This window comes from Rhinolophus ferrumequinum, chromosome 15, assembly GCF_004115265.2.
Source record: "Rhinolophus ferrumequinum isolate MPI-CBG mRhiFer1 chromosome 15, mRhiFer1_v1.p, whole genome shotgun sequence".
NCBI classification, from domain to species: Eukaryota; Metazoa; Chordata; class Mammalia; order Chiroptera; family Rhinolophidae; genus Rhinolophus; species Rhinolophus ferrumequinum.
This window is the reverse complement of record NC_046298.1, coordinates 16,675,891-16,687,754: the sequence shown is the minus strand read 5'-3', so window position 1 is coordinate 16,687,754 and position 11,864 is coordinate 16,675,891. Positions and strand designations below refer to the sequence as shown.

Here is an 11,864-nt window from a genome sequence, read left to right as displayed (position 1 = left end):
GTTCAGAATCCGCCGGCGCCTTCCCAGATGATTCTAATGCAGGGAAGGGTGGGAACCACAGGTGAGGTGGTTCCCCAGATCGCGGGCGGACCGTGAGTTTCTCAGCAACTGATGGGGTGGGCATGGTAACGGCTGACTCGGGCCCACCCGCTGCTGGTGAATCGCTTGGTGGTGGAGCCTTTAACCAGCAACTTGGTCCCTTAGTCCTCTTCAAAAGAAGGCCTTCCAGCTCTTTAGGTGAGCCAGAGCTCAGACTTCACGAACTGAAATTCAGGAAGCAGGGGGGGCTTAGCCTTCCCTCCTAGAGCGGTCAGGTACCGTTACCTGTGCAAACTGGGATGATGGAGGAGAATTTCTGTGAAAGGGCTGCTTCAATCTACTGAGTCTGGGGATGTTAAGGCCTCCTGGGACCCTCAGTTTGTTTTCTGGATCTCACTGACTTCTCCAGCGACTTAAGCTATTGTAACAGAAACTTGATATTACATGTACTTGCATATTGGCCCTTTCTCCCTTGCCTCTCCTACCTTAGGGGGGATTTTCTGCTAAGTATGAGTTCAAGGTAGGTATCCACTGTCAACAACTTAGTGATGGCATTTAGTGGCAGGAGTTTCAGCCCTGCCAGCCTCACACGGAAAGATGTCCTTTATCTTTCTGATACTTTGGAGTGATACTTAGATTTTAAAAAGCTTTTCATGTCAACATTTTCTAGCCCAGGTAGGACAATAATGTTGAGCTAGATTTTTTGAATTTGAGTTAGTACTATTATTGGTAGTAGATTGAGTGAAACCTGGGGGGTAGTTTTCTTCCTGTTATCTAGAAAAATGCCACCCCCACCCGTTTTTTTTTCTGTGAGAATGCAATAAATGTTGATATTTTATTCATAACAATTTACATCTATTCACTAAATTACTGAAAATCTGCTTTATTGGGCAGATGTTTTTGTTCTTGGGAATAGACTATATTTTATAATTTCAAACGTAATTTAATAATTATCAGTCTTTTGAAAGTTGTAGCTTGTCCTTCGCTGTTGATGTTTTTAAGCACTTAGTGAATAGATGACTTGTAGTAATGCAAATACTTGGCAAACTTTAGTAATTTTACTGTGCAAAGTAACCATTTATTAGAAAATAGTATAAGAAAGACAAAGGAATAGAAAGGTAGTGTATGTTCTCAGTTTCAATTTGAAGACGATGAGCTATCCCTCTTTAAAAATAAAATTATATTAAAAGCAGAATAGATTAAAATTAAGGAAATATCCTTAAACTCTCACAAAGCAAAACTTTCACAAATGATACAGTACATTTTTTTAATGTCTTTTTTTAATTTAGTCTTTTTCCAAATTTTAACTTACTTGCTCAAATGTAATGCATAATTACATATGGGAGACAATATAAAACTGCTATGAGGGCAAGAGTATAGGGCCTGACCTCAGATTTTCTTGGTTTTCATTCCAGCCCTAGCACTTACTAGCTGTTTGAATTGGGCAAATTGTTTACCCTCTCCTCATCCATCTTCATACTTACAGCTTCCTTGTAGAGTTGTTGTAATGACTAAAAAGATATTTATCAGGTTTAAAGAACAGTCCTTTGCCTACAATAGGACTTGTGGAACATTAGAAACTTTTATTATAAAAATTGTGAAAAATAGAAAACAGTGGAATAAAACATTATAGAACCACCAGCTAAAGACAAGAGTTACTATGTTGCTGTTTTCCCTCTAGTTTTATGTTTGCCTCTACATAATTGGGATCATGCTGTAGATAAAGTTTTATCTTGTTCTTTTTGATTAACATTGTAACAGAAGCATTTTTCCTTGTTATTAAACATTTCAAGTAAACAGTATCCTGTAGATGTACTATAATGTACCTAACCATTCCTTTTTTTCAATGGAATATTTAGGTTAAAAATGGAAAAATTAGTATATATTTGTATATTGCTTTGTAAAAAGCTTCTCACATTTATTATTCAACATTTTTTGTTTGGGAATCTTATTTTCATTTTGAGAGTGAGAATGAAAAATGGAAAGGATAATTCAGTATCTCCCTTTAGCCAAGTAGTGTTGGAGACAAAAATTTTAGAGTTCTGTGAGTCCTGATTTATGGCTCTAAGAAGTTAATTAGACTCTGATACATTTTTCTAAAAAATCAGTTTAGCATTTTAAAATAAAGCATATAAGAGGCCGTATCAGGGTTGCTAGTTATTTTAAAAATTCTTCTAACAAATGATATACAAACAAAATTTAAGCTTAATAATGGAATACTATGTTGAAAACACCATTGCTAGAAAATTTTTTAGTATTAAGCTTAGCCTGTGAAGAGAAATGCAGTTCTAAAGACTGTGTGTGTGTTTTAAACTTCTAATTCATGGAGGGGTGCCCAATCTGAAAGGATGGGATGAAAATTTACAGGAAAGAAAATAAGTAGGACCAGAAGAGGATCAGGTAGATTCAGTTAACCAACCATTTGTGTGTTTGATTAGTAAAGTGTGTTGAATGCCTGTAGTACTTCAGAATGCCAAATGCATTTTTGTGTTTTCAAATTTCATCCTTGTAACAACTCTACGAAATGGGAATTTCCTGTTTTACAGATGAGGAAACTGAGCCTCAGAGAACTTAAGCACACACTATCACACATCTAATAAGTTGTAGATTTAATCCCTGTTCTTCTGGTTTCAGAAAAACTATTCTTTCCCTACTTCTTTTCATTTATAATTCTTGAATTCTCAAACATTGATTTAAATTGAGAAAATAACTTTTATCTTATAGATGAAATATAAAGAAAAAGAATACAGACAAGCATGGAAAGTGAGGACACAAAGAAAATACAAGGTGAGAAATTCATGGATCATATATCTGAAATTAGTTTTATAATATATTTGTGGGATATACTGCAGATTATTTGACAGGATTGAGGAAATGAATAATTCAGCAATTTGCATAAATATTTATCATGCATCTACTCTGTGCCTGTCACACTGACTTTAGGAAACTGACATTCTAATGGGAAAAGGCATACTGATAATTAGAATAGTGTATGATAGCTGATTTAATGGAGGTATATACAAGAATTTAGGAACCTGAGAAAACTACCATAAAGTATACCTGTAGGCACAGATTTCAGAGTTTTCCTCAGAAAGATGAACATTAAATCCATGGGTATGGAGGAGATTAACCTGAGAGGAAATATTAAAAGAATGGGGGAATAGTGTTCTCTTAATGCTCACCATCACTTAAGGGTTGGCTGAGGAAGAGGGTCCTCAAAAAAAGACAGAAAAGCATTTCAAAAAGGTGAATGAGGTATTTTGGAAATCAGCATTAGTGTTACCGACCCTCTGGTTTGAAGGCCCAAACCAAGATCCTTCTGCCCAGTGCTGTTGAAGCCAATAGAATGAGAATGAGTTTGGTAAAGCAGAGCAGAAACTTTATTTTTTGATCAACGAATGGAGAGCTCATGCTGTAACTAGCACCTTCTCCCCACTGGGAAGGAACCTTCTATATTTATAGGCTGTGGCTTGGACTGATTAAATTTTTTTTTTTTTTTAGGGATGCATAGTTATTCTTATATTGAACTCAGCCCTTTGGCGCATGGTCCTTTTTGCACACAGTGCCCCATCACCATCCTGGTTTTTGGGCTCAGCCCTCTTTGTTTTGCAGTGAGGAATCCTTTTCAATTTCTGTAAGCAAGCATAGCTTGTGACATAATTTAGGTATTGAGAAGTGTTAGGGTCTTTTAGATAATAGTCTGTTGACAGGAGAATGCTTTGTGAGAAAGACCACTTGAAAGCATCAGTGTCAAATGTTTGTGCAGAATTGATATTATTCTTTAAGTATTTGTAAGAATTTACGAATGAAGCCATCCGAACCTGGATTTTTCTTTATAGAAAGGTTTTAACTGTGATTTCAACTTTTTTCATAGATGTATGACTATTTAGGTTATCTGTTTCTTCTTGGGTGAGTTTTGGTAATTTGTGTCTTTCAAGCAATTTGTTCATTTCAACTTAGTCATTGAATCTATAGATATGAAATGGTACATAATTATTATTATCTTTTTTTAACATTTATTTAAGTGTGTTTTTCCAGGACCCATCAGCTCCAAGTCAAGCTAGTTGTGGAGGGCACAGCTCACAGTGGTCCATGGCGGGGGATTGAACTGGCAACCTTGTTGTTAAGAGCACTGCACTCTAACAGCTAACCGGCCAACCCCATTATTATCTTTTGTATATCTGTAAAATCCATGGTGATGCCATCTCTCTCATTTTGATATTGGTTATTTGAGTCTTTGCTTCTTTATTCCTGATCAATTTTGTCTGTTTTATCAGTTTTATTGATCTTTTCAAAGAACCAGCTCTATTGTTTTTCTGTTTTCTATCTCATTGATTAAAGCTTTGATCTTTATAATTTCTTTCCTTCCAATTACTTTGGGTTTAATTTACTTTTTGCCTAGTTTCTTAAGGTGGAAGCAGAGGGCATTAATATGAGACCTTTTTTAAATTTTATAATATAGGCATTTAGTGTTAATAAATTTCCTCCTAAATACTGCTTTAGTAGCATCCCACAAATTCTAAGATGGTATATTTTCATTTTCATTCAGCTCATTTCTAAATGGCAGATATTTAAACCAGTGTAGCTTTATTTATAAAGAGAATAATACCTGGATTTTCTATTCCTGTATTTCATGAAAGGGGACAATCAAATAATTTTAAGAAGTTCATTTCAAGTTCTTTTTATTTCGGGAACATATTTCTTTTATATGTATTCATTGTTTGTTAGAATATAAAAGTAATGCATACTTATTATTTAAAAAGCAAACATTACAAAGATAACGTATTTAGAAAGGGAAATTTTAAGTTATATTTTGAAACATTTGGTTTAAAATAATGAAGTTTTTGTTCTTTAGAAATGAAGACTGACCTGAACTTATTATTGGAGTGTCTGAAGTATCAAATGGACAATCCTTTATCACAAAAGGAAGCTTTGGTCACTATTCATTCAATTTGTCAACAAAACAGTAAGACATGATAGTGAATTTTTATCTGTGATTCTAGTTCTTTAGTATTGTGATATATGAAATATGCATACTTATTTTTCTTCCACTCAGTTGCTCTGCAACTATGTGTCTATGTTTATCTGATTTGTTTTAGCTTTAAAAGAATAATCAATAAATATCGTTTCTATTTTGTTTTATCTCTACACCCTACAGGTGATGCTGGTGTTTATTTTCGGGAAATTGGTGGTTTGATGTTTGTACAAAATCTTGCAAAGTCAAGTGAACATAGCATGGTAAAAGAAGCAGCCTTATATACGTTAGGAACTGTTGCAGAACAAGATGGTAAAATATAAAAGCTTTATTGTATTATCCTTCAAGCATTGTGTTATATATTTTAACAATCTACTAAAAAATAATTTTAAAATTAAATTCATTTTTTACCTGTCTGTATAGCTTTATACAGGTATTCTATTTATTTAAATTAATGCATGCCGGAGATAATATTTAACTTACTATATTTAACTTATTAACTAAAAAGGAACTGGTAAAATGTTACAGCTATTTCAAAGGCTATGGGAAAAAAACAATATAGGCATTTAGGAATGCTGAAATAGATTTACAAATAGGCACACAACTGGTCAGTATCTGCAGGGTAATAATTAATTGCATTCTACTATCAAAAATGTTTTGTATTTCTGTGGACAAGAATAACTTGCATTACTATCAGTTTTCTACAATTTACATAGTTGTAAAATAGCCCAAAGACAGTGAAAGGACACAGGTAATCTAGAAGGATATCCTAGACAGGACATGCAGTAATCATCTCTGTCCATTTCAAAAACTTTCACAATTCTTCTTACCTTAGTTGGAAACATTTTTTTTTTCACTTTGTCTTTACTACCATGCTTAAGTTTTTATTTTGATGGAAATAAAATTCATCCTTCTTTCCCCTTTTTGTTTCTGTATTTTGAGCCAGAGGAAAGTTTTCCATAGTCCCAGGTTATACGGGGATCCACCCACATTTTCTTTTGGTACTTGTATGGTTTTTTATTTTACTTTTAATTTTTGATCCTTTTTGAATTTTCCTGAGGTGTGTGTGATGAATGGTTCCAGTTTTATCTTTTTTATATGGCAATCCAGCTCTCCTAACATTCTTATTAAAAGGTAGATCTTTTTCATATTGATTTGAGATGATGCCATCATCACTTAATTAATTTTCCGATGTGGTGGGTCTATCACTGGCTTTTCTATTCTGTTCATTATATATCCAAGTATGTGAATCAAAAGATGAAGGTAACCTACAACCATCTTGTATGTGGATAAATATGCTCTGGGTGTACAAATTCATGTTGGCAGAAACATTTTTCTGTAGTATACCTGAAGTAAGGTTGAATATAAACCATTGGTTTGTTAAACAACTTTATATTCTTACATTTTCATCCATTGAATCTTTCTTCATCACTTGTTAAGAATAAAGCTGTGTGCTGGGCATTGGAGATAAATAAGACATTGTCCTTGCCTTTGAGAGAGAATTTACTAGCTGATTCTAGACACTGGGTAAAATGCTGATTATATCCCTGAGTTTAAATTATTTTTTAAGATTCTGTTTATTGCATAATTATCACAGAAAAACTCCCTGGTTTTGCATAAGTATCATTTTTGCTTTTTGGAGAGACATTTTGATTTCTAGAAAAGTCTTAAAATATAGCACAAGTATCATTTGTCCCTCTGTTTTCTAAAGCAAGTTTCTGACTTTTCTGAAATTTTTCTGTGGCTATGTTTTCTTACTTACTTATCTTCTTAAGTTTTTGTCATATTTAATTTTTTGTTCAGTTAGGTTTTTATTGGAAATTCTAAGGGATTGCAGTACATTTTTTAGAACCTAAATAAAGTACTTCTGATTAAGATATTGCCACTTTGGTCTGCTAGTTGACTAAACATATACCAATTTGTCAGAAATTTTGTTATATGACCAATAAATGTCAATGAAACGAGATCTGATTTGTGCTATGCATAGAAATTAAAATTTTGCTTTTATATTTCAGTTTACTGTCAGCAGACTTTGTGCACTTCAGAATTGTTTGAAGACTTAATTTTGTTCTTATCTAATGATTCAAACACAAATTTGAAAAGAATGTCTGTTTATGTTATTTTGGTTCTAGTTTCAAATAATAGTAAGTATATTCTTTTATGTTGTAGAAACATTTTTAAAAATAATAAATTGGAACAATCATTAATTTTTTTATTCTAATCTTTATAGCAGTGTCTTTTTTCTTATTAACTTCTGAGAACTACTAGCTTTAAGAGAAGAGAATTAATAGCATGTATTTAATTCGATATTTATTAATTTTAAGAAATAGTAAAGTGATTTGTATTATTTAATTAACACTTAAAAAGAACCGCTTTAAAAGCAAAAGAAAGGCATTTGATGAATTAGGTTGGTTGATTTTCCACTGAATTGACCATTTAGTTACAGTGTTTACAGTATGAGTCAACAATGGCCTTAAATTTCATATAGCTCTTGGCTAAAGTATTTTTGTTTTGGGGGGCAGGAATTTTTTGTTTTTGTTTTATTTTGGAATAATTTTAGATTAGATTAACAGAAAAGTTGCAAAGATAAAATAGTATAGTGTGTTCTGTATACTTACTGTTCAGGCTAAGGTTGTTTCTTAACAAGCTTTATTTAAATCTTCAAATTCTTAAAAATTTTATAAGCATTTAAAATGCTTATAGTTTTTATGTCTATTTTTCTATAAGTTTTGGAGCATATTTTGGTATTGTAACACAGAACCATACAAAATAAGTGTATTATAATTTTAGGGGAAATTTGAGTGGTCATATTCTAAGCATAAGTAATATATATTTCCCATAATCTTTTTTAAGGTCTTTTTGCCAATATTTAATTATTTATTGCTAATACAATCATCTATTTTCCATAATCTTGATTACTGATTTTTATCTACTGTAATTCTGTGTTAATGTGATTGAAAGTTGTTTATTAATAGTACTACTTAAATGTTTTCCATTCCTGCAAAATTATTTATAAACAAGTCATATTCATGTAATATGTGGCTATTTTTTTAAGGGGTTGGACAAACGCTTGTGAGAGAAACAGGTTGTATTAAAGTTCTGTCACAGTTGTTCAGGTAAACAAATACAAATTTCTTGTTATTAATTATTTATTATATAAGACCTTAACACATTTTTATTAATTTACTTCCTTTTCTTTTTTTTTTTTCTTCCTTTTCTTTTTAATCTAATAGGATAGGTCTTTCAAAATATGAGTTGAATTTGTCAGATAAAAATGTTTTCCAGAATTATCAGTTGTGGTCTTCAGTGTGTAGTACTTTGTGTGTCTGTGTCAACAATCCTCAAAATGGTAATTATCTTAAATAGTTAAAGATAAAAATTTTTAAAAATGAAAATTGATGTTTTCCAAATATATTAAAACATAATTGACTTTGTCTCCTTTTCAGATGAAAATCAAATGCTTTGCTGTTCACTTTTCCCACATGCAAATGACTGGCTAATAAATTGCATAAAACCGGAGATAATTCGCCCTATTTGTTCATTTATTGGACTCACTCTTGCAAATAATAGTAAGTATTCATTATTTTCTAAATTATACTTGAAGAAACAAACTTATTTTAAAGCATAATAAAAACCTGTTGAATTAATAGATTAATTTTATTCCAGTGTAAGTTGGGTCATTTTGGATGCACTTAGACTATTACGTAAGGAAAAATCTTGAGAGTAGATATTGTTAGGAAGATATTGGGAAGGTGATCAACACAGCATATCTTTGAATCTCCCCAGATACCTTCACAAAACAGAACTAGACAGCAAAAGAAAAAGCCCACAGAATGTGTTCTCTGACCACATGGAATTAAATTAGAAATGAATAAAAATAAAACGTTTAGAAAAGTCCCAAATATCTGGAAATTAAACAACTCAGTACTAAAAAAAAAATCAAACCAAAACAAAAAACACATAAACCTTTGTGTCAAAGAATAAATAATGAAGGAAATTAGAAATGTTTTTAGCCCGAATGACACAGCTGAGAAACACAATATTAAACTGTGGAATGCTGCAAAAGCAGTGTTTAGAGGGATATTTATAGCATTAAGGCTTGCGTAAGGAAAGGAGAAGTTTCAGATTATTTTATTTTCCACCTGAGAAACTAGAAAATAAAGCAAGTTAAACACAAAGTAAATATAACGAAGGAAATAATAAAATCAGAAACCAATGAAATAGAAAAAGATCAATGAAACCAAAAGTTAGTTCTTTGAAAAGATCAATAATATGGATCCTTTAGCTAGACTAACCATGAAATAGAGAAGGCCCAAATTACCAATACCGGGTATTAGAGGTGATATCACACTAGATCTTAACAGACATGAAAAGGATAATAAAGGAATAATAGAAACAGCTTTATGCCACTAAATTTGACAACTTACATGAATTGGATAAATTCTTTGAAAGACACTATCGAAAAAGAAGAAATAGATAACCTGAACATTCCTGTATCTTTTAAAGAAATCAATTTTTTAGTTTAAAACCTTAACTCAGAGGAAATTCTAGGTCCTGATGGTTTCACTGGTGAATTCTGCCAAACATTTAAGGAAAAAAAAATTCTACGTGAATTATTCCAGGACATAGAAGTAGAAGAAACACTTCCCAACATTTTATTAAGGCCAGCTTCTTCCCATATAAAGCTTGAAAAAGGCATTTCACAAAAACTAAAGGCCAATATCCTTTAGGAACATAGATGCAAACCTTCTTAACAAAATAATAACAAATCAAATCCTAAATATATAGAAAGGGTAATAATATATTATGACCTAATGGCACTTATCCTAATAGAGCAAAATTGGTTTAATATTAGAAAATTCACTATATTCACAGATTAGAAAAGAAAGACTATACAGTAATCTCAAAAGATGTAGAAAAGCTTTCCATGTAATTCAACATACGTTCATGACAAAATCTTTTGATAAACTAAGAATAGAAGAGAACTTTCTCAATGTGGTAAAGGGTCTTTATAAAATACTACAGCTAACAAACTTAATGGTGAAAGACTTAATGCTTTTCCCCTAAAATTGGAGAAAAGATAAGAATGGCCATTCTCACTACTTTAACGTTTTACTGGATGTCCAAGCCAGTGCAGTAAGGCAACAAAGGGAAATAAAGGCATAGAGATTGAAAAGGAAGACGAAAATACAGTATTCATTCATAGATGATGTGATTGTCTGAATAATCTACAAAAACTACTAGAACTGCTAAGTGGTTTTTTCAAGGTTGCAGAATATAGGTCACATACAGAAGTCAATTGTATTTCTATATACTAGAAGCAAATAATTGGCAACTTAAAGAAACAATCATTTACAATATCAAAAAATTAAATACTTAGGGGTAAATTTAATGAAATATGTGCAATGTCTGTATGATGAAAACCATAAAACACTGCTGGGATAAATTAAAGAAAACCTAAATTAATGGGTGATATATTATACTCATGGATTGTAAGACTTAATTTGTTAGAATGTGTTTCCTCATATTCATCTCTAGATTCATGGCATTCCCCATCAAAATCCCAGCAGGCTTTTCTGCAGAAATTGATAATCTGATTCTAAACTTTACATGGAAATGAAAAGGGGCTAGGATAGTCAGAACTTTTGGAAAAGGACAACATTGTAAGATTTATATCACCTTGTTTTCATACTTATTATACAGCAAGCAAGAAAGTGTGGCATTGTTGTTAAGTGTAGACAGATCAATGGAATAAACGAGAGCCCAGAAGTAGACCCCTATGTGTATAGTTGTTGATTTTCTACAAAGGTGCCATAATAATTCCACATGGGAAAGGACAGTCTTTTCAAGAAATGGTGCAGGAATAAAGTGGATTATCTATATGCAAAATATGAATCTCAACCCTTGTCTTACACAGTGTATAAGAATTAACTTGACATGATCCATAGACCTAAATGTAAGAACTGTAACTATTAAACTTCTAGACAAAAAACGTAGGAGCAACTTGGGAGTAGACAAAAATTTCTTGGGACAGAAAAAAGCATGAGCCACTAAAGAAAAGTGACAAATTGGATTTCACTGAAATGAAAATCTTTTGCTCTTCAAAAGATCTGTTAAGTTGAAAAAGCAAGCCATAGACTGGAAGAAAATATTTGTGAAATGTGCATCTGATAAAGACCATACCCAAATGTATAAAGAACTCTTACAAATCCTTTTAAAAGTCAATAAGACAAAGAACAACATACTGATTAAAAAATAGGCATGATTTGGATAGATACTTCACCGAAGAAGATTTGAATATTAAAAAGAAAAAACACTTGAAAAGATGCTCAAATTCATTAGTAATCAGAGAAATCCAAACTAAAACCCCAAGGAGATACCACTGCATACCCACTAGCATACCTAAAAGTAAAAAGGGTAGTAATATTAAGTATTGATGAGCGTGTTGAGCAGCTAGAACTTTCTCACACATTGCTGGTATATAGCTATATTCATATGTTTAAAGCAAAAATAGTCATGTTTCACATGCAAAGAAACATATCTCTACAATTCCAAAAACTAGAATCTATTTCCATGATATTTTGATGTTTCCTCTTTAAGAGCCAAGTTGGATGAGTAATAGTTATAGGACCTCATTACTCTCAGCAAACTGGTATGAAATATAGATTAGAGGAAATTTGCAATATTTGTAAGTGTAGAGTAGGATGTTCTTCTGTTTATAAGCTTGAATTTTTGTTATTTAGGCTATAACTAAAAATCTTTGTGGTAACAGTGCCATTTTCATCTAAGCATTTAAAAATGTTTCCTTTTGTCAAGTTTTTTAAAATGAAAATACTTTGTAGTAAAGAAG

General features: G+C 31.8%; 1 protein-coding gene across 1 annotated transcript in view; it reads left to right on the top strand.

Moving 5' to 3' along the window:
* Nucleotides 1-122: 122 nt before the first annotated feature.
* TERB1 (telomere repeat binding bouquet formation protein 1) overlaps nt 123-11,864 on the top strand; it is a 33,116-nt gene continuing 21,374 nt past the window's right edge. Inside the window, exons 1-7 of the mRNA XM_033128026.1 lie at nt 123-237; nt 4,895-5,005; nt 5,198-5,326; nt 7,030-7,158; nt 8,070-8,130; nt 8,248-8,363; nt 8,461-8,583. Coding sequence (XP_032983917.1) covers nt 123-237; nt 4,895-5,005; nt 5,198-5,326; nt 7,030-7,158; nt 8,070-8,130; nt 8,248-8,363; nt 8,461-8,583 — 784 coding nt within the window. The remainder of the gene's footprint in view (nt 238-4,894; nt 5,006-5,197; nt 5,327-7,029; nt 7,159-8,069; nt 8,131-8,247; nt 8,364-8,460; nt 8,584-11,864) is intronic.